Genomic DNA, 24,103 nt, shown 5'->3' on the forward strand with positions numbered 1-24,103 from the left:
ATTATTATTCTTCTTCTCTAAGATGAATCGCATTTTTGAGAGCCTAAATATGCTCGAAAAGTCATGAAACTTTGCACACACCTCAGAACTGGCGAAAATTTACGTCTGATATGGGTTTCAGAAGTGGGTGTGGCAAAATGGCTCGACAGCGCCACCTATACACATTCAATGGTGTGCGCCTCGAGCTACGTTTCACGTACATGTATGAAAATTGGTATACACATGTATCTCTCCAATACCTACAAAAAAGTCTCTTGGAGCAAAATCCGAAACCCAACAGGAAGTCGGTTATTTTTAATTTTATGAGCAAATTTTGTGTCATTTTTGTCATTTCCATGCGTTGTATTTTAACAAACTCCTCCTAGAGATTAATTCAGATCAACACCAAAGTTGGTATGCCTAATCTAAAGGCCTTTGCGATGTTAAATTGCGAAGATTTTGAGTTTTCGTTAAAGGGCGTGTCCGTGGCGGCCTGGCGAATTTTGATGATTCGCCATGAAAAATGAAGTTGCTATAACTCAGACATACAATGTCCAATGTGTCCAAAACTTCACATGTTTAATAAGACTCTTGACCTGAACAGATTGACATGCCCATATTCAGTTATAGTCATAGCGCCACCTATAGGCAACAGGAAGTGACATATTTTACACTGCGACTAACTACTCCTAGAAATTTTATGACATCAATGTCTTTTTTGTGGTCAGTCTAATCTAAAGGCCTGTGCGATGTTAAATTGTGAAGATCTTGAGTTTTCGTTAAAAGGCGTGTCCATGGCGCCATGACGAAGTTCGATGTCTCGCCAAGGGAATAAAAGATGTTATAACTCAGGCATAAAATGTCCGATCTTGCCCAAACTTCACATGTGTGATAAGGGTCCTGGCCTGAACACATCTGTAGGCCAATATTCCATCGGGTGTGGCAAAATGGCTCGATAGCGCCACCTATACACTTTCAACATAGCGCGCCTCGAGGTCCGTTTCAAGTACATGTACAAAAATCGGTACACACATGTAACACACCAGTACCTACAAAAAAGTCTCTTGGTACGAAATCCTAATCCCAACAGGAAGTCGGTTATTTTGAAATTTCCCTGCAAAATTGGCGTTGTTTTTGCCATTTTCAGGGGTTGTACTTTAACAAACTCCTCCTAGAGATTTATTCGGATAAACACCAAACTTGGTCAGTGTAATCTAAAGCCATTTGCGATGTTAAATTGCGAAGGACTTGAGGTTTCGTTAAAGGGCGTGTCCATGGCGGCCTGACAAATTTCGATGTTTCGCCATGAAAAAGGAAGTTGCTGTAACTCAGACATACAATGTCCAATCTGCCCCAAACTTCACATGTTGGATAAGACTCTTGACCTGAACAGATTGACATGCCCATATTCAGTTATAGTCATAGCGCCACCTATAGGCAACAGGAAGTGACATATTTTACACTGCGACAAACTACTCCTAGAAATTTTATGACATCAATGTTATTTTTGTGGTCAGTCTAATCTAAAGACCTGTGTGATGTTTAGTTGTGAAGATCTTGAGTTTTCGTTAAAAGGCGTGTCCATGGCGCCGTGACGAAGTTTGATGTGTCGCCATGGGAATAAAAGATGTTATAACTCAGGCATAAAATGTCCGATCTTGCCCAAACTTCACATGTGTGATAAGGGTCCTGGCCTGAACAGATCTGAAGGCCAATATTCCATTGGGTGTGGCAAAATGGCTCGATAGCGCCACCTATACATTTTCAACAGAGTGCATATACACTTTTAACGGAGTGCGCCTCAAGCTATGTTTCACGTACATGTACAAAAATCGGTACACACATGTAACACACCAATATCTACGAAAAAGTCTCTTGGTACAAAATCCGAATCCAAACAGGAAGTCAGTTATTTAGAATTTTCTCTGCAAAATTGGTGTTGTTTTTGGCATTTTCAGGGGTTGTACTTTAACGAACTCCTCCTAGAGATTTATTCAGATCAACATCAAACTTGGTCCGTTAAATCTAAAGGCCTTTGCGAAGTTAAATTGGGAAGATCTTGAGGTTTCGTTAAAGGGAGTGTCCATGGCGGCCTGACAAATTTCGATGTTTCGCCATGAAAAAGGAAGTTGCTGTAACTCAGACATACAATGTCCAATCTGCCCCAAACTTTGAATGTTAGATAAGACTTCTGCCCTTAACAGATCTACATGCCCATATTCAATTATAGTCATAGCGCCACCTGCTGGCAACAGGAAGTGACATATTTTACGCTGAGACAAACTACTCCTAGAGATTTTTTGACATTAATGTATTTTTGTGGTCAGTCTAATCTAAAGGCCTGTGTACTGTTAAATTGTGGCAATCTTGAGTTTTTGTTAAAGAGCGTGTCCATGGCAAAAATGACAAAATTTGATGTCTCGCCACAGCAAGAGAAGTTGTTGTAACCCGGGCATAAAATGTTTGATCTTCCCCAAACTTCACATGTTCGATAAGAGTGCAGCCCTGAACACATCTGAAGGCCAATATTCCATTATAGTGATAGCGCCACCTGCTGGCAACAGGAAGATTTGCACATATATGGAATAAACATTGATATATTCTACTTATATTTATGAGTTTAAACGCATATTTCTCACCGTTCACCTATTTACTAGAGCCACTCGCTGCCGGTGAGCCCGGGTGCGAGGTCCCGTTCATCGCTGCTTGCAGCTTTAATTAAACATGTAATCCAAACCGCATGAAACAAGTTAAAAACATACATTTACTCTTACTGAAACACACACGCAGTGCAGCAGATGACTTAGATGTGGTGATATTTCTCTGCACTGCTTTATATAGCATTGATGGGAGTACCTGTGCTCTCTTTTTTGCATCCTTGGTGTCTGAACATCCCTGTTTGAACGTTTGGTTTAGCTGAATTTATATGCACTTGTTTAAAATATTGTTTTGAACTAACACCTGACATGGAAAAAGTTACCCTTTGTTAGAGATTGTTTTTAATTGACAAACAAACATGGGGAGTCCGAAACGAGTCCGAATCTCTAACCATTAGGCTACGACTTCTCCGTGCTTACAGTAATTATTATAATGAGACAAGATGCTCTTCTCTTAATGTAGTTTTCTTCTTTTCTCCATTTCCCTCTCGCTCCTAGTCCTGACTGCTTTATGCTCTGAGAACAGACACAAGACACAACAACTGGATGATGAGGAAGAGAAATAACAGGCTGCACAAACAAGAGCCAAGGGTGATTATCCAGACCCCAATGGAGCAGATCACTCTGTATCTGAGAGGTTTGTACTTCAGAAAGGTTACAGGATGAACCACTTCCAGGTAACGCTCAACACAGATCAGACACTGAAATGGAGGACGGGCAGTAATAGTTAATCCTATTAAAAATGCTGATAATGATATGAAATCAACAATTATTATAACACTCTCATATTAATTGAACAGCTTAAAAAATTATAAGATGTGCAGGTAAAAGGCCTACTCCAATTAATTCCATTCTATGATTCTACACAATTCAAAATTTCAATATAAAATTTCCAGTAATTATCACAGCATTATTGCAAATGTATGGAATATACTTCTCGACTCCAATTGGTCAATCCCTCTATTTAGGGGTCAGATATTTCCTGATATTATTTATGCCATAGTCCAGGGGTACCCAACCCCGCCCCTGGCGATCGACTTTACTGCAAATGCAATTAGCACCATCTTGAGTCTCAGGCAGATATTTTTTAATCCTTTTATCCAAAGCGACATACAGTGCATTCAGGGTATACATTTTTTACCAGTATGTGTCTTCCCTGGGAATTGAACCCACAACCTTTTGCACTGCTAACTCTACCACTGAGCCACAAGAACAAATTTAATTGATAATGTACCCTGAATGAAAAAAAAAATTAAAAAACATTTTATAATATATTCAAATATAAAGCAGGTATTTTCAATAGTAGAAATATTTGAGATATTTTGGATGCATTTTGGAAATAAAATTGTGGAGAAAATAATAAAAATTGGATTGTTTAATTAAATTCCTCTTTTTTTTTTTTAGATAAATAGTTGCATATACCCCTTTTATGACAGCAGCGAATATTTTCACACTAAATTGGGTAAGTTGTCACAAACTGTGTCAGTCAGATAATAACATTTTTCACATACTGTGTTATCCACATTTTTGTTTGTTTAAAAATAAGTTTAATGGACAAATGCGGAAGTAGTGTCTAGCATCCAGCAAACCAGTAGCTTGCTTCAAGCAGTGCCTTATTTACTTCTTCTAGCACGTTTTATGGTGGATTGTGTTACTTATTTATGGAACATAATTACTGTTTACCGTCTGCCGCTGGTTCTGTCGACAAGGACAGCTCCCGTAAATGTAAGCGTACGGGCCAACCAAACGACCCAAGAAGAGATAGAGACAAGAGGAGAGAAAGAGCGAGGATCAATATTGGTGTTGCATTTTCTAGATGGAGAGAGCTTCGCGACAAACTTCAACTAGAAAGAGATGCCGATCTCACTTGTGTTTTACTCGACATGTGAGTTGTTTTGATTCGTATCTTTGCAGAAAATGTATGCTATTATAACGATCAACAAGATTAGTATTATGGGGCATACACAACAAACGCGGGGCATCGTGTCTCTAGACCCACGCGCGGAAGCGTCTGATCCATAGTCTGATCGCGTCTTTGCATTGACTTTGTATGTAATCTACTCGCGCAAATCGTTGAACTCGCGTTTGCTATGTATGCCCAATTATTGTGTTAGAAGACAACAAATCCCATCATTCCACGCTCCTTCTTAGCGTCATCAAACCACGCGATTGTTATTGTTTTGGTAGTGCGCCCTCTAGTGACAGGTCCTACAACCTGTACCTTTAAGTAAACTTTTTTTCTAACAGCTGACATTGAAACAAGGGATTATTTTCATTTGATAAAACAAACAATAAACAATCCATATAACATATGCACACACCACCAGATGTAAAAACTACACAACATGATCAATAATCTTTATAAGGAATTCATTAAAGACAACATTATTCACCAAATTCAGTTTACATGAGTAACACATAATGTTTATATAACAGTAAAAGGTGCACTTAGATAAGGTTCTTAGATAAGCTTACAGTTGGAGGTTTTATGAGGAACAGACACAAGAGATTTTCCAAGTTCGGTGTAGAAAAAGAACAGGATGCACAAAACGACCCAGAATAGAACAGACCAAAGCAAAAGTGCTGTAAGTTTCAGCATTGTGTTTTGAGAAAATGACGAAAACGCCTGCAAGAATGTATGGGACAAATGAGATAAACATGCATATAGTAATTATTAGAATGATATAAAATGCTCTTTTCTTCGCGTGGCTTTCTTCCCTTCTCCTTTCTCTCCCTCTCTCTCCTGGTCCTGACTGCTTCAGGGCTCTGAGAACAGCCACAAGACAAAACAACTGGACGAAGAGGAAGAGAAGGAACTGAATCGGGAATAACCACATAAACCAAATAAAGGTATTTAGGACTGAAGTAGACATACAGCACAAACATGATCCAAAAGTGATTATCCAGATCACAGTGCAGCAGATCACTCTATATCTGAGAGGTTTGTACTTCAGAAAGGTTACAGGATGAACCACTGCCAGGTAACGCTCAACACAGATCAGACACTGAAACAGAGGACGACCAGCAACGGTTACTCCAACTAAAAATGATGACAGTGCCGTTAGTTGAACAAAACTTGACAGTATCCTTAACAAACAATTGAAAGAAATCAATAATTCACAAATAGAGAGACTGATGTTGAAGAACTCTGATGCAACACCACTCTTTGTTCCTGTGACAATGAACCATATAATATAGGAGTGTACAGGAAAACCAAACAGGAAATTGATGCTGCACACAAAAATGTCTACAATGCTCAATGGCCAAAGCAAATGTTCCAAAGTTGTGGAGTTTGTGGATGCTTCAGTGGAGTTCATTTCTTCTGTTTCTAAAATAGCAGAAAAAAAGTTACAAATGCAATATATAAGAATGGGGAAGTATATATAGGCTATGAATTAACCAGCATTTTAGATAAAAAAAAAAAAAACAAACAAAAAAAAAAAACTAATAATAAAAAGAACTCTGTTATTCTGCACTGTAATCACTAATTCTAGAGCACATTAATATTAAAAGACTTGAATATGTCTCTTGGACAGGCACGTGCAGAGGGGGGGCCGTTGGGTGCTTGAGCACCTGCCCCCAGCCTGCCCCTTTGCCCCTTGGTGCCCAAAGTGCCCTTTTGTCAAAGCAAATTTTCCTCAAATATTTTGTAATAACATGCCCTTTTGTGAATGCCTGCCCATGCCCAATCTAAATATTAGTAACATTTATTAATAATCATTTAGCCGTAAATAAAATGACCCACAGCTTCCTCTCAAGCTGCACAAACATTTTTTAATTGCTAGAGGATATTATTAACACTGAGGCAGCTGGTAAGTGGTGTTTCATTCTCAGCGAAGTGATTTTGATGTTTATTTACTTTTTATTATTTTACAAGAACGATGTGATGTGATGTGAGAACATGCAGATATGTTGTTTATATTGCTGTGTGTAGTCTGTAGTGTGCTGTAACGTTAGCATGCTGTTTGAGGGAGAAAAGTTTCACAGGCATCGAGGGGTCCGGTCTTTTTTATGTTATTTGACTAAACTAGTATTATATTACAGTATTTATTTTTTTTTTTTTAAAACATAGAGTGCCTTAAAAATAATTATCACAACACTGGTAAGGCTTATTCAGATTTTCTCATCATTATAAAAATAAAAACAATTAAGAAATGAATTAAAATATAATTATATTTAAATGTGACACAAATATATATATATATATATATATATATTGACATCTGACACCTGACATCAAAGTGCAGTGTGAAGGAGATGAATAACACTTGTAGCCTGTCATTTGTTTACATTGGGTGTTCAATTTTAGACAACAACAACTGCAACAGTAATAATAATATTAATTACTATATTCCAGTGTATCAGTTGTTTAATGTTTTGTATCAATATTTAAGGTGGACTTATTGATTAGGTGCAAGAGTAAACAGTAGTGATGGTTAAAATAATAGATTAATGTTGAAATAGTAAATTATGCCTTGTTTCTAAATGGACAGAAAGTTGAAAGTAATAGAGATGGGGCCCGTTTCACTAAGGAGGTTCAACCAACTCTGAGTTTAAACTTGAACTCTGAGTTGACTTACCCTGAGATGGGTTACAGAAGTTTTCGGTGACAGAACAGCTGAAATTAGTTGGTTTAATCAACTCTAAATTGACTGACTCTGAGTTTAGCGAGTGCACCACTACTATAAAAAGCCAGTATCAATGGAGCACCGATATTACGATTCACTATGGCAACAGCTCCCGCCAAAAATCCATCTGCATACTTCAGACTCGATACAAATGTAATTCTTATCAGTGTTATAATATCACAGGTGAAAACTGGCAGAACATTAGATTAATGAATTAATAGCTAATCATTTTATGGTATCTCATGGGCAAAAAATATATATAAGATAATCATATTAATAATAATATTTTAAGTGTATTTTTCTTGTTTTACAAATGATCTGCCAATAGAGTAAGAAAAATACGGCAGTGGCTATTTACACATACTTGGAATTAACATACTTTCTTAGCGATAGATAGATAGAACTATTTACAGTAGGCTAAGTGCAAGTAGCTCTAGATGCTATTTACAGAAAAAAATGTACAGTGAAAATCGTGATATATTCTATTTACCACGTAAAAGTAGCAGTTCTTTGCAACAGGCTAAGTGTAAATAATAATTAGATGCTAGTTATACTTTATACTGGCAGATACATTTGCACCTCAGTATTGTTATACATTAACAGGATGCAATAATAACATTGTAAATTATTATATTTATTACAATTATAAATAGTTGTATCATTATTAAACACTCATTAGGCACTTTACTTCCACTTTTAGAACATTTTGTTCATTTTTATTGAAAATAAATTCTATTGTGACATGTGATGGGAAAAGTGAGAAGAATGAGCTCGGCAAAAGCCGGACTCTAACCCAATCAATCGCGTTACAAGCTAGTTTCCGTGCCAAAAACATTACTGCTTAGTGCCTAAACCACTGAAGCCGTGTAAATATGTGTCATATTTAACCTTATGTGTCGATGAAGGAGCGAAGCTACAGTAGATTTGCACTTAGTAATAGACACTCAGAATAATCTTGTTTTCCATTTGCATTAAGATTATTTTTATTACCACACTGGCATATAATTTTGCTTAAGTAAAATGCACTTAATTTAGACCCCGCCCCCCAGGAAACGAGACAAAATTTCTTATATCATTTTCTTATATAGAAAATCAATATTTATTTTATTTATTTTTTTTATATTTGTACTTGGGCAAACAAAAGAAGAAAAAAAAAACACTTAGTAAGAAGAGCATTTTTCCAGCGTGCATTAATGAAGTGTTTAAAAACGGGGAGGAGACCGAAATAAACTCTGGGTTTATCGAAGAACCAGGTTAGGTTCATAGTGTAAGTTACCATGGTAACTAACTCTGAGTGTATGTTACCTCTCTTTCAGAAATGGGCTTGACTTACCCTGCTTTCTCAGGTTTGACAAACCTCCCATTCTGAAACCGAAAACCTAGAGTTTCCCTCATTTCAGGGTAAACATACTCAGAGTTTTCACTTAACCTCCTTTGTGAAAAGGGCCCCAGATGAGGAGATGGAGACAGAGGAAGAAAAAGAGGGAAATGTAGAGGCACAAGTGACAGAAAGGGAGCAGGGAACAGCAAGCCAGGAGACAGAGGCTTGTGAGAAAGAGAAAAATGTAGAGGCACAAGCGTTTTCTATAGTTTTTACTATAACAGCTGTTCTTAATTATTCTGTAGAACAGAGAAGAAAAAGCCATCAGGTTGGGACAATTGAAGACATTTCAGTTTCTGATCCCAGAGCTATTATTAGGTGGAAAGAAAATCTTTTTTTAAATTTTAAACTTAAAATTGTCTTTTCTATTTTTTCTTTTTCAAAACTGCATCAGAGCATTTGCTGCCGTATCAATACATAATCAACTATATCGATACGCGAATCAGCAAGGAATGCATCACAATATATTGCTGGATTGATATTTTGAACAGTGCCATTTAAAGCCTTGTTCCATGTGCCTCTTTTATACTTTGAGCACCTGCCCCTCCAAAGGTCTCTGCAAGGCCCTGCTCTTGGAGAACTCAACAGTGAATGGCCAATTGCGCTATTTAGAGTTCAGATATTTACTAATATTAACTAATATTAACATCATAGTCATCAGCGAACCGATGCTAGATCACATCTCTTACATACAAACGCAATTATTGTAAGGTTTTGTTTCAGACAATAAAAATGAACTATTGTTATTAGTGAAAGCTTTAAGATAATCGTGTATTTTGTTTATAGTTAAGTGGGACAATGTCGGTTATTGAGGATTTTCTTGAAATAAAGTTATACCAAGGCTATAAGTATATTAAGCAAAGAGAAAGAAAAAAAAAGAAACAAAAATACAGAAATTACTTAAAAATATTTGTCACCTGAAGAGTGGATGTCCAGAGCTTCTGGATATGTAGCCTGTATAAGTGCTGTGACTGAAATCAGTGTCTTGCCAGAAATATGTGGAAAGCTTCATACTGCATGTCATTTAAAATACCAAATACTGTATGCAAATGTTTAAAATGAGGTTCAAAAAGACAGATATACATGTATATTTTAAATCAAATTCTGCTGTCATGCTATATAAGCTGTCACAAATTGTGTCAGCATGAAACCAACATTTTATATTTTCCCATACTGTGTTATTAATTTTTCTGTTCCTTTAAACTAAGTTCCATGGTTCAGGAATAGGGTAGCATTTGTTTACTTTCACTAATCAATTAAGAATAAAGACAATAAAGCAAACATTAATGCTTGATGGGAATGTCTGTTCTGTCTTGATACGCATTGGTGTAAGCCTACTAATTTTGCTCTGAAGACCCTTATGTTTATAGTGATTTCATATGCACTTGTCCTAAAATACTTGATTGATATTAAACACCTTACATGGAAACAGGTGATTAATTATTTTTATTTGTCCAACAAACACTAAACAAATCATAATGTCCACTCACTGCCATGTAACACTCAACACACATCAGACACTGAAACAGAGGATGACCGGTGATGGTAATACCAGTACTTGTAACACATTGAGACCATAAACAACATTTGACAGTGCTATTAACAAACTCACAATTCCCAAACAGAGATATTGATGGTGAAGAACTCTGATGCAACTCCACTTCCTGTTCCTGTGATGGTAAGCCATATTATGTACTAGTGCATAGGAATTCCACACAGAGAATTCATGACACTCACAAACATTTATATTCGGTTCATTTGCAAACGGAAATGTGGCATTGATGTAAAGTAGTAGATGCTAAGTAGATGCTTCAAATGTGGAGTTCATTTCTTCTGACTATCTTCTCAGCTTATAGGTTGAAAAAGTAGCTGCAAGTGGTATAGAAATGTGTTAACATTGTGTAAATTAATGTATTTCACACTGCAAAGTCAAAAATACTCAAAAAATAAATAAATAAATGAAAGTACTTTAAAGAAAATCTATTCTATTCTGCTAATTAAATTAGAGTATTCAAACAATACAAAACTCGAAATTATGCTTTTGTAACAAAGTATGCCATTTGTAATTTATATTACTAAGAAAAAAAGAAAAAGAGAAATTACTCAGAAAGTTTTCTTTTATTTTTTATTTTTTTATTTTTACCTGAAGAGTGTCTCCTGTCTTTCTGGATGTATAAATCTCAGTGCTTTGTTTTATAGACTGGCTTCACAGCTGCCACTAATGTATTTGTGAATAGGTCCATTGGTGGCACGTCCTATTAAACAAAATATGCAAATATTTAAGTATTATACTTTTGGTTTGAAAAAGACAGATAGCCCTCTTTGTGTATTATATGAATAGATAAGAACATGCAGAGCACTTCATTTTGGAATATTTTCATCTGAAAATGTGCATTGATATACTGCTCTAATTTCCATTTCTAAAGACCTTTCACTGTATATCCTGTTCTTATGTGCACAAAAAACATGGAAACAAACAAGGCAGGAGAAAGGAAACACAGAAAACTAAACAAAAACAGTTCATGCATGTGACAATCTGAAACTATAATCTATATAATCTATATAAAATAACTATGTTTGGGGGTGTGGCTTGCACTTCCCAACCCGTCACGCTGGCTCATTTGGAAAGTTCGACTCGGTTATGCAATTCAGTTTGCCCGTTGACATCCCAAGTTCAATTGCGTTCATGAGACTTTGGTGGTAGTCCAGGATGCCTCTTTTTTGTGCGAGGAGATTGCCGTCCTGCTGGCGAAGGATGCAATCAAGCCGGTCCCTCCATCTGAGATGAGGAGCGGGTTTTACAACCCTTACTTTCTTCGTACCCAAGAAAAGTGGTGGCTTTCGACACAGAAACATATTATCAAATGTTTCCAAACCCAGGATTGGTTTGCAGTGATCAACCTGAAGGACGCGTTCTTTCATGTCTCAATCCTCCCTCACAACAGGCAGTTTCTGTGGTTTGCGTTCGAGGGTCAGGCATGGCACGTCTCACCAGCGTGTATGCCCAGTCAGTGCTGAACTGCCTGAGTTCCTTCAGAGGCAGGACAGTGGTACCACTGAAACAGTTTCAGAGGCTCCTGGGGCATGTGGCATCCGCAGCCACAGTCACGGTGCTCGAATTGTTTCATATGAGGCCGCTTCAGCACTGGTTGCACTCCTGAGTCCGAGATGTGCATTGCGGCGCGGTACACATCGTGTCTCCATCACACCGATGTGTCGCTGCCTATTCAGCCCCTGGTCGGACCTTGGCTTTCTACAGGCTGGCGTGCTCTTAGAACAAGTGTCCCGGCATGTTGTTGTCATGACAGATGCCTCCAAAATGGGCTGGGGCGCGACATGAAACGGACAGGCAGCTTCGGGGTCCTGGACAGGACCTCGACTGCTTTGGCACATCAACTGTCTGGCGTTGCTGGCAGTGCATCTAGCTTTACGGCGGTTTCAGCCACTGTTGCTAGACAAGCACGTGTTGGTCCGCACGCACAACACTGCGGATGTTTTGTACATCAACTGACAGGGTGGTCTACGATCACGTGGCATGCCTTAACTTGCCTGCCATGTCCTCCTCTGGAGTCAGACGCGGCTCAAGTCGCTGCACGCTATCCGCATCCCAGGGGAGCTCAATCATGCAGCCAACGTGCTCTCATGACAGCTCACTTTCCCCGGGGAATGGCGACTCCATCCCTAGATGGTCCATCTGATCTGGAGTCAATTAAGAAAGCCCAGGTAGACCTGTTTGCTTCCCACGAGTCCTCCCACTGCCAGCTGTACTACACTGCACTGGCACACCTCGGGCGTTTGCGTATGCGTTTCCCCCAGTGAACTTGCTCGCACAGACACTGTGTAAGGTCAGGTAGGACGAGGAACAGGTCCTGTTGGTTGTGCCTTACTGGCCCACCCGGACCTGGTTTTTGGAACTCATGCTTCTCGTGACAGCCCCTCCCTGGCGCATTCCCCTGAGGAGGGTCCTCCTCTCTCAGGGGCTGGGTACCATATGGCACCCGCATCCAGATCTTTGGAACCTCCATGTGTGGCTTCTGGATGGGATGTGTCAGACCTAAGTGATCTGCCATCGGCAGTGGTATACATTATCACTCAGACTAGAGCCCCCTCCACGAGGCAGGCCAATGCTCTGAAGTGGAGTCTGTTCACAAATAGGTGTTCTTCTCACTGAGAAGACCCCCGGAGATGCTCGGTCAGAGTCGTGCTTTCTTTCCTGCAAGATGGGTTGGAGCGTAGGCTGTCACCTTCAACCTCGAAAGTGTATGTGGCTGCCATTGCAGCCCATCACCATGCAGTGGACTGCCGGTCCCTGGGGAGGCATGACTTGATCGTTAGGATCCTGAGGGGTGCCATAAGGTTAAATCCTCCTAGGACAACCCTGATACCCTCCTGGGACCTCTCTATTGTTCTGGCTGGACTGAAGAGGGGTCCCTTTGAGCCACTGGATTCAGTCAAGCTTAAGTTCCTGTTTCTCAAGACAGTGCTCCTGATCGCGCTCACTTCCATCAAGAGGGTCGGGACCTCCAGGCATTTTCGGTAAGTGAAGAGTGCCTTGTATTCAGGCCGGCCTTCTCTCATGTTGTCCTGAGACCCCGGCCTGGTTACGTGCATAAAGGTTCCCACCACTCCCTTCCGAGACCAGTTGGTGAACCTGCAAGCACTGCCCCTGGAGGAGGCAGATCCAGCCTTGACATTGCTGTGTCCTGTAAGAGCACTTAGCATATACATGGACCGCAACCAGAGCTTCAGATGCTCTTAGCAGCTCCTGGTCTGCTTTGGATGTCAGCAGAAGGGGAAGGCTGTCTCCAAGCAGAGGTTGGCCCGCTGGATAGTGGGGGTGAGGGCTCACTCCACACAGAGTGTGGCCTCCTCCTATGTCCTGGCGCATGCCGCCTCTCCGGCAGACATCTGTCAAGCTATGGGCTTGGCGAGGTTTTACAACCTTTGTTTAGAGCCAGTTTTTTTCGCGTGTGTTGGGTAACATGTAATTGGTGGGAAGGGCTCCACATGTATCTCCACATGTCACCTCCCTACGGGTAGGATGTGGTCTCTCCATAGTGATCTTCTCCTAAGGCTCACTTCCCCATCGTTCTGCCAAGCTGGAAAAACAAATAGGAAAGATTTGAAGCAATCTTTCACAGAAGGTTGGAATCCCTTCCGAAAACTTTTTGTGGACGGAACAGCAGCTTGGCCTTCTCCAACAGCGATGTAGTCAACCTTTTGGTCCCCTTCGGTACCAAGGTCAGTGAATTTGTACTGGGGCTTTGGGAAGGTTACGACCTTAAGTGTAACTTTTGTGACACACCGCGGCTTGTCGACAATTGCAGTGCCACAGGGTTTTGACGGTGTTCAGGTTGTGGCATTTTCCATGGGACCCCATATGTCGTTCGACATAACTCGTAGTGACCGACAGATACGAAACGTCTCAGTTACATACGTAAACCTCATTCCCTGATGAAGGGAATGGAGACGTTATGTCCCCATGCCACAACCTTGAACTATTCGCTGTTGCCGGCACATGTTCTCGGCCCCTCAGCGTAAAACCTGAAAGAGTGGATGCACCTGCATCAGGAAATGAGGGTTACTTACGTAACCAAGACGTTATACCATTATATATTATATATTGTTGTTGTTGTTTTTTTAGTGCATTGCATTGATTATTATTAACCTAGTTAAACACACAAAATTATAGATATATATTTGCTGGACCCCAGAGTAAATTTTGTATATAAAGTTAACAGAAAGGAAGTTATGAAAATATAGTAAAAAGGCATTAAAGTATTTTCTTATTAGTATTTACTTATGTTTTAAATTGCATATAAGATGAAAACACCACCAGTTATTTCAAAGAACACATCCTTGAACATTTTAGCATTTGTGTTCGCATTGCATTTACAGTGTCTGAAATATTTTGTTTAGCAAATGGACTGGAAATATTTAATATTAACATTTAGCCATTCCTTTCTCATCACCTTATCACAAATTGATGTGAAATGTATATTCTCAGCACATATGGCCAGATGTCAATAAACATTTTATTAAGAGTACATTATATACACAGCATAGGCTTCGACTCCCTGATTATCCCAAAAAAGTGCAGAAGACAAACACATATAAACACAAATAATGTGGTCTGGGAGCCAAACTGACTGGCAATCTGAACGCACTGCAGTATTCACCTCATATGTAAAATTGCAGAGGCAAGTAACACTATGAATGTCATTTAGAATTAGACCTAAATTGCATTTTAGCTTTTATGAAGGAAACGAGGCCAGACAGTTTCCCTGTTCGGTGCAGGTAGAGAACAGGCTGTACAAAACCAGCCAGCATAAAACACAGAAAACTAATAAACCAAAGAGGTGAATAAAATTGTTTCACGGCAGTGATGAGTCCAGTAATAGTGTATGGCACAAGCATGATAACCATGCTCACTGTAGTTATTAGAATGATATTAAACGCTCTTCTTTTCATGTTGTTTTCCTCCTCTCTCTCTCTCGCTCTCTCTCCTGGTCCTGATTGCTTCAGAGCTCTGAGAACAGCCACAAGACAAAACAACTGGATGGAGAGTAAAAGTAGCAACTGAATCGAGAAAAACCATGAATAGATATAAAAAGTATTTGAGATTGAAGAAAACAGGCAGAACAAACATGATCCAAGAGTGATTATCCAGACCACAGTGCAGCAGATGACTCTATATCTGAGAGGTTTGTACTTTAGAAAGGTTACAGGATAAACCACTGCCAGGAAACGCTCAACACAGATCAGACACTGAAACAGAGGACGACCAGTGAATGCAAGTCCTTGTAGAAACGCTGGTAATTTCATGAAACCATGAAATATTATGGCATTTACCACAATACTTAATAAACAATTCAGAGAGAACATGATCTCACAAACAGAGAGATTGAGGTTGAAATAGTCAGATGTGACTCCACTTCCAGTTCCTTTGATGATGAGCCACAGAACATAGGAGTGTATAAGAAAACCAAACATGAAATTAAAGCCTGATGTATAACATTCTAGCATTTCAGTTTCATGGTTGGTGGATGTTACAGGTGTGGTGAAGTTCACTACAGAATTATTCATTTTCTTCCGGTCTGTCTTCTGACGCCACAAACTTAAATAGGATAGTAATAATATCTTTGCAATTGAAATCTAAAGAGAAAAAATTAAAACAAGTTGAGATAATAAAAAAGATTGTGAGAAATTTGTTTGAAATAAACTGTTGCGTCAGCAATAAAGGAAAAATTAGCCCATTTTTATTTTAGAAGCAATCCATTTAACCTCCCCCTAACCCTTATAACATGACAGTGGAATTGTTATACATCACTTAACACTTAAAAGAAAGAATCAAATAGAAAAGAAGAGTAAGTCACCTGACGAGTGAATATCCAGTCTCTTTGGAATGAAATAAATTTCACTGCTGTTTTTATAGTCTGACTTCACACCTGATATTAAGCAGCTATGCAAACAATAATGGTGATAATGAGTTTCAAAAACCATAATGCTCAATATGGGATGCCAAGTGTAACACATTTAAGCCGCAGATGCAAAGCCCAGTAATCTACTATACACATGGGCTATTGATTATATTGACAAGCCTTTTTGTTATATAAAATCACACTGAGATCAAATATACATGAACATATAACCCAAGATTACATACAGTAATACACCAAGTGGGAAAAAGACCAAAAAAATAAAAAATTCTGGTTTTATGATGAACGGAGACAAAAGAGTCTCACAGTTCATTGCAGATAAAGAACAGGCTGTAAAAGACCAGCCACCATAAAAAAATAAATAAAACTAATAAACCAAAGAATCGATCATGATCTCACAAACAGCGATCTCACAAAGAGAGATTAAGGTTGAAGATTTCGGATGCAACTCCATTTCCTGTGAATGTATAACACAGGAGTGCACAAGAAGAGCAAAAAACGAAATTGACGGCTTACATAGATTTCGACCATGTTTTTTGTTTTTATTTTTTATTATTAGTGGTGCTTGCCGGAGGCAAGGCATCACTATTACTATTCGCCTTGACAAAACTTTGGCGCGCTACTCCTCCCGCATTTTTTGTCACAGACCCATGAATGAGATGTCAAAACGTGCGGCTTATTGAGGAGAGGTGTGCTATGACTTTTCTAAGCAATCTGACATACGATATTCGTACAGCGGACGAAGAAAATGTGTAAAAATATCCCATAGACTTAACATTGGAAAAATTATCTGACCTTATTTCTTTGGATCAGAAAGACATAGAGGCTTGGGAGTGGGCTCATTTGACTCGGCCTATCAAGCAGTCCATATGTAGTGACCTAACAACTAAATATCCATGCCCTAGCAACCACTTTTAGCACCCTAGCAACTGTTTAGCTACATTTAAAAGCTATATATCAGCAAAATAACAATACAGAAACACTGACTCTGGCTTTTTGGATTCAGGCTGGCCAATAGTCTTTAAATAACACCCCATAAACTATATAGCCACACCATAGCAACCATATAGAGCACCCTAGCAACCATATAGCAATATAAAGTACTTATATCATGGCTCCACATCATCACACAGGCATCATGGGTGGCTACAGGGCGCCGAGTTTTGCCACTGCAAGCACCACTCACATTTTCTTCAGGAAATGTACATTCTAGTTATTCTTTCAAGTTCTTACTCCAAAATAAACATTACTGTGATTGTGATCTAAAGACACAAACAGAATTGCACAATACATTGAAATAAGACCTCAAGATAAATTAATGCTCACAGAGTAATTCAAACGATAAGCTGACTTTTCAAGTAAACTGCAAATTCTTTTCTATGATAAAAATAAAATACAATATAAAATACAGCTGGGTCTCAATTATTCCAAAAACAAATCCATTTCCATCTTCCAATCTCCCTATAAAACCCTGACATATGATTTACATAAACAATAGTATTTTTAAATATCACACAGCACAATAAAAGCAAATGATTCAAATTAAAAGATGAGTTTGTCACCTGAAGAGTAAATGCTCCGTCTCTGGATGAACATAAATATCATTACAGTTTTATAGTCGGCCTTCCACGCTGTCATTTGTACATCTGCATCATTTTATATTCTAAATATTACACAGTACATCAGCTATGCAAACTATAAATCTAAATGGTCGTTTAGAAAGTTACTCAAATTCAGAGGCCAAAATGAACACATTCAAGCCGCATATTCAAAGATACATAATTTGTTTTACTTTACAGGACTTTTTTAAACTGTAGCTAAGACCCATTTCTCAATACTTAGGTCACTTTTTTTAATTCTTCACACAGTGAGCACTACAGCAGACTATGTGGGGCTTTGGCACAAATTAATTATTTTAAATTACATGAATCTTTAATTTATGAATTATTTTCCCATTCAGCTTGATGTACATATAGGCCAGTTTGCACTTTCACATTTTTTTATTTTCTGTGATCAACATTTTTATTCAGATTCACATTCAGATTTCACTTTCAGAAAAAAAATAACAACAGTTCACCCTTCAAATGAACTATGTACAAACAGATCCTATGAAGCTGTCCACTTGTACAGAGAAAAAGAAAGAAAAAGAAAAGTGATAAAGTCAGAAAAGCATAGTAGGGATGTCAACTTTTCAGCCTATCTAGCAACATCTCAGCAACATTTGTCCAACTCCAGATAGTGTTAATTTTTGGTCCATACTGACATGATAGCATCATGTAGTTGCTGCAGATTTGTCATCTGCACATCCACGATGCGAGTATCCCGTTCCATCACATCCCAAAGCTGCTCTATTGGATTGAGATCTGATGACTGTGGAGGCCATTTGAGTAAAGTGAACTCATTGTCATGTTCAAGAAACCAGTCTGAGACGATTTAAGCTTTGTGATATGGTGCATTGCCCTGCTGGAAGTAGCCATCCGAAGATGAGTACACTGTTGTCATAAAGGGATGGACATGGCCAGCAACAATACTCAGGTAGGCTGTGGCGTTTAAACGACGCTCATTTGGTACCTAGGGGCCCAAAGTGTGCCAAGAAAATATCCCCAATACCACCAGCCTGAACCATTGAGACAAGGCAGGATGGATCCATGCTTTCATATACTTTATGGCAAATTCTGACCATACCATCTGAATGTTGCAGCAGAAATCGAGACTCATCAGACCAGGCAAAAAATTTTCCAATTTTCTATTGTCCAATTTTGGTAAGCCTGTGCAAATTGAAGCCTCAGTTTCCTGTTCTTAGCTGAGAGGAGCGGCACCCGGTGTGGTCTTCTGTTGCTGTAGCCCATCTGCTTCAGAGTTCAACATGTTGTGCGTTCAGAGATAGTATTCTGCATACCTTGGTTATAACAAGTGGTTATTTGAGTTACTGTTGCCTTTCTATCATCTCTAACCAGTCTGCCAGTTCTCCACTGACCTCTGACATCAACAAGGCATTTTATTATTTTCATGACTATGAAAATTGTAGAGTCACACTGAAGGCATCAAGGGCTATTTGACCAAGAAGGAGAGTGATGGGGTGCTGCGCCAGATGACCTGGCCTCCACAGTTACCGGACCTGAATCCAATCGAGATGGTTTAGGGGGGAGCTGGACCGCAGACTGAAGGCAAAAGGGCCAACAAGTGCTAAGCATCTCTCGGGGAACTCCTTCAAGAATGTTGGAAGACCATTTCAGGTGACTACCTCTTGAAGCTCATCAAGAGAATGCCAAGAGTGTGCAAAGCAGTAATCAAAGCAAAAGGTGGCTACTTTGAAGAACCTAGAATATGACATATTTTCAGTTGTTTCACACTTTTTTGTTGTGTATATAATTCCATATATAATTCCACATGTGTTAATTCATAGTTTCTTGATGCCTTCAATGTGAATCTACAATTTTCATAGTCATGAAAATAAAGAAAACTCTTTGAATGAGAAGGTGTGTCCAAACTTTTGGTCTGTACTGTATATATATACCTTTAAATACCCATACAACAAGTAATTTGTTAATGTTAAAATGCCTTGATGGATTTTTTCTTAGAAGCATCTTTACTTTTCACAAGATTTTAGGTGATGGAGTGGAGACATGTGGATTACTTGTGGATTATTATGATATATTTATCAGCTGTTTGGACTCTCATTCTGACACTACCCATTCACTGCACAGGTGAGCAAATTATGTACTGGTAAATTTATCCAAACCTGTTTTGATGAAGAAACAAACTCATCTACATCCATGGCCTGAGGGTGAGTACATTTTTAGCAATTTTTCAGATTTGGGCAAACTATTCCTTTGATCAAAACATTCATATGCTTGTCAGGAAGTGCCCTTTTAAATTTTCATAATGTTGTAAATGTGAATTGAAGCACACAAAGGCATTAAAAATTTGTTTACCCAGCTAGCAAGCAAAAGAACTAGCTTGCTATTTGCTTACAGCATTAAACAAATGTACATGTTGTGGTTAACAACTGACATTTCTATACATTTATTTTGTTGTTTTATAGGCAGTCATGCTTGAGGTTTAGGGTAGGATTATCATTTATATTATTATGACTTTTCTCAATATTTGCATGATTCTGTGATTGTTGCCCTGGAATCGAGTCATTTGACTGAAGTGTCACAATAGTTCCAGCTGCTACGACTCTGTATTGTTGTTCTCCTTATATCATTCTTATCAGTAAAACTCATTTTTTTTTAACAGACATGCACTGATGAGGTCATTGTCAGCCATTCAACCGCCTTTATAGTGCACTGTACAATAAAGATTGTTTCAAAGCATTTTCACAGTAATAAATAGGAAAATACCAATCTATGATGCGTATTTATTCAAATATGAGACAAATTAATTGCAATTTCATAGTTGTTGTTTATTATTTTTTAGTGGAAAAAAATAACAAAAAAATTTGATAATACCTACAAAAAAGTCTTCATATTAACCGCACATGAGTCAAAAATTGACAGCAAGACAAAACCAGAACAAATCACTCTATATGTGAGAGGTCTGTACTTCAGAAAGGTTACAGGATGAACCAATGCCAGGCAATGCTCAACACATATCAGGTCACAGGTCATAGCAAATCCAAATAAAAAATGTGTTAACGGTTTGGGATTTACAATTGGAAACTATTTTATGGACAGACTGATTAAAGAGTTCACAGAAAAAAAAATAGTCCCCAAACAGAGGTATTGAAGTTGAAGAACTCTGATGCAACTCCACTTTCTCTTCCTGTGATGATGAGCCATAACATAGCATTGTATAGGAAGACCAAACATGAAGCTGAAGGTAAACAAAGAAATTTCTAGCATGCCTATTTCCAAAAATGGATACTATGTAAGGTTGGTAGATGAATGAAGTACTGGTAAAGTTCTTCATCTCTTCCATCTCTACTATCTTTAACCAGAGGCACAAAGAACAAACACTCAAAAAAATGTACTTTCACTTTTGCCAATTTTACTTAATCCGTTCATGTTGTGATTACTTTAAAAAAATTATTGAACAATGTGAACTTAATTTAGTCTAGTTCATTCAACAAAAAAGTGTGTATTGTCAGCTTTACTTAAAAATTATTTGTTCAGCCAACATAACTGTTGCATAAAAGTAACAGATTAATAAAACCAATCGAGACTTGAATCTCATTGGCTGAGGATTTTGCAGTGTATTATGGGTAATTGTTGTTCTGTCACCCTCTTGCAGAAGTGTAGCACCATTAGATAGGTACGTGAATAATAAAAAAATTCATGTCTGATCTACTGAACTTGTTCTGATGTATTTTAGAACAAAACATACAAACAAATGGTTGGAAATAAAACATTGCATTTCAAACATGTTTGTGATCTGTTTGATGAACTGTAATTAAGAGATGATTTATATGTTGAGTTGTATTGAGCAGCTGCACTCTTATTTATTTATTCAGTGTTATGGACTTATTAAATCCTAATTAAAGGGGGTGTTTTTTTTTTTTATATTATATTTTTATTTTTATTTTGACCAACACAGAACAATACAAAAAGGCAACAACAACTTATAAGGTCAAAGAAGGAATAAAAAAAGAAAAAAAGGATTTTGAAACCATTGTTACATCAGTTCCTCCAGTTTTTAACATAGGTTACTATGTTACACATATATTTCTGGGCAAGTGGGCACAGGCAATATGATGATCTCACAAACAATGAAAAGGTCATAACTTCAAACTGTTATCCTTGACATTTGACAGGTAATTAAAAAAGGGTTCCCAGGTGGATTCGAAGCCAGCAATGCTATCAGAAAAACTGTGTCTAAGTCTCTCTAAATGCAAAGTGTTAGAGAGTTCAGAAAGCCAGGATTTAAAAAGTGGTTTTGATGCCTTTTTCCATAGACAAAGAATAATTTTTTTAGCTATCACCATTCCATATTGGACTGCTTTTTTAATTTGATGACTGAACCCACGAAGTGAGTCAGGCCAACCAAAAACAGCAATTGCTGAATCAGGGGCAAGGATACAAGAATAAGCCTCAGAGTAGAATCTGGAAATTCGCTCCAAAACTCATAAAGTTTTGGGCATGACCAGAAAAGATGTCCCAAGGATCCCTCTGCCGATTCACATTTGTTACAGTTAGAGGAGATGGAGGGGTAGAATTTGTTAAGCTTAACCCGAGAATAATGAAGCCGATGTACTACTTTATATTGGATAAGTTGGTGTCTTGAGTTAATAGAGCATTTATTTATGACCTTGATAGACTTTTTCCAATCCTCATTGGTAATTTGAATACCTAAATCCTTTTCCCAGGAATCTTTCAAATACAGGGTAGATATGTCTAACTGACCAATAAAAACATCCATAAAATGAGAAATCAAATTAGAGGCATCAGGGGAAGCAGAGAGTAATTTATATATATCATGTTCATCTGCTAATAGTACAAAGTGGGAGATAGATGTACGAACACAGTTTCTCAGCTGTAGATATCTTAAAAAATGTGATGGTGAAAGATCAAATTTCTGTTTCAGCTGAAGGAATGTGGCAAATTTACCATCCATGTACAAGTCTCTGACAGTGACCATTCCTTTACTGGACCAAATCGAAAATGTGGAGTCAATGAGTGATGGCTTAAAGGCGTGGTTATAAGCAATAGGGGTGGACAATGAGGTTGATGGCAACTTAAATGCCTTCCGGACCTGACACCATATTTCGAGAGAGCTGCTTACTATAAAGTTTGGGTTGACCACTTTTATGGATGGTACAGGCGCCGCAAAAAGCAGGGAGGAAAGAGAGTAATTTGTAACACTTTGTTCGATGGCGAGCCAAGAAGGAATGTCATCTGAAGACCCCGTTGGATAAGATTTTTTCCAATATGATAAGGCTCTGCAGTTTGCAGCCCAGTAATAATACTGGAAGTTTGGCAGGCCCAGTCCACCCTGCGACCTTGGTTTACATACATGTAGTTTAGAGATACGGCGCTTTAAAGCCCCACACAAATGGTAACACGATTGAATCCAGAGTTTGAAAAAATTTTTTGGGCAAAAAGATTGGCAGGTTTTGGAAAAGATATAGAAATCTTGGCAATATCACCATCTTGATTGCTTTCACACGCCCTACCATAGACAGCGGAAAGGTCCTCCAACTTTCTATATTAAGCTTTAAGCTCTCTAACATAACTAAATAATTTAATTTATAGATATCCTTTGCATTTTTCGGAATGGTGACCCCCAAGTATTTCAAACTATCTGCTGCAATTTTAAAAGGTAGGTTTAGTATAAAGCTTGGGTCAGTCTTGTTAGTCACGAGCATGAGTTCACTCTTTTGCCAATTTACAGAGTAACCAGAGAACTTTCCAAAAGTCTTCAGTAAATCTAATAGGGGTGAGATGGATTGTTCTGGATCGAGTAGGTAGAGAATAACATCGTCGGCGTAGAGAGATATGTGATGGTCTAATTGGCCTATCTTGGGTGAAAAAATAAGTGGGTTATTTCTAATGGCAGTCGCAAGTGGTTCTATAGCTATGGCAAAAAGCAGGGGTGAGAGTGGGCACCCCTGTCTAGTGCCTCTATGCAATGCGAATTGTGAAGACTTATCAAAATTGGTGAGCACCGAAGCCCTAGGTTTGGCATAAAGCATTTTCACCCAGCAGGAGAACGACTCTCCTAGATCAAATTCCTGGAGCACTGCAATAATATAACTCCATTCAATTTGGTCGAACGCCTTTTCGGCATCCAGAGATAAGATGGCGACATTTGAAGCAGAATCTTGTTTTGAGTATTAAATGTTCATTAAGCGTCTCACATTAAAGAAGGAAAAGCGCCCAGGGATGAAACCGGTCTGATCAGGATGAATAATTTTTGCTATACATTTATTTAATCTGTTTGCAATGATCTTAGTAAAAATTTTCAGATCTGAATTTAGAAGGGCTATGGGACGATATGATGCCGGATCTGTTTCATCTTTTCCTTTTTTAAGAATTAGCATCAGAGGAGCAAGTTTTTGAGCATATTTCTTATAAAAAT

At 38.3% G+C, this 24,103-nt stretch overlaps 2 protein-coding genes across 2 annotated transcripts; both read right to left on the minus strand.

Moving 5' to 3' along the window:
• Positions 1-5,122: 5,122 nt before the first annotated feature.
• On the minus strand, positions 5,123-5,953 carry LOC132116537 (uracil nucleotide/cysteinyl leukotriene receptor-like). The gene has a single exon (XM_059525418.1). It carries the CDS (start codon positions 5,951-5,953, stop codon positions 5,123-5,125), a length of 831 nt encoding a protein of 276 aa, XP_059381401.1.
• Positions 5,954-12,891: 6,938 nt separating this feature from the next.
• Positions 12,892-15,731, minus strand: LOC132116538 (C-C chemokine receptor type 8-like). The gene is made up of 2 exons (XM_059525419.1): positions 15,024-15,731; positions 12,892-12,984 (listed from the first exon to the last, which is right to left on the minus strand). The coding sequence occupies exons 1-2, from the start codon at positions 15,729-15,731 to the stop codon at positions 12,892-12,894; spliced, it is 801 nt and encodes a 266-aa protein (XP_059381402.1).
• Positions 15,732-24,103: the final 8,372 nt, after the last annotated feature.

This window comes from Carassius carassius, chromosome 36 (assembly GCF_963082965.1).
Source record: "Carassius carassius chromosome 36, fCarCar2.1, whole genome shotgun sequence".
In the NCBI taxonomy this organism is placed as follows: Eukaryota; Metazoa; Chordata; class Actinopteri; order Cypriniformes; family Cyprinidae; genus Carassius; species Carassius carassius.

Excerpts from the sequence above, each read along its gene's own strand:
- LOC132116538 (XM_059525419.1), bottom strand. The coding sequence starts at position 15,731 with ATGAATAATTCTGTAGTGAACTTCACCACACCTGTAACATCCACCAAC. Across the intron at positions 12,985-15,023 it reads TTACTGGACTCATCACTGCC|GATCCTAACGATCAAGTCAT; the intron begins GTGAAACAATTT and ends GGCACCCCTCAG.
- LOC132116537 (XM_059525418.1), bottom strand. The coding sequence starts at position 5,953 with ATGAACTCCACTGAAGCATCCACAAACTCCACAACTTTGGAACATTTG.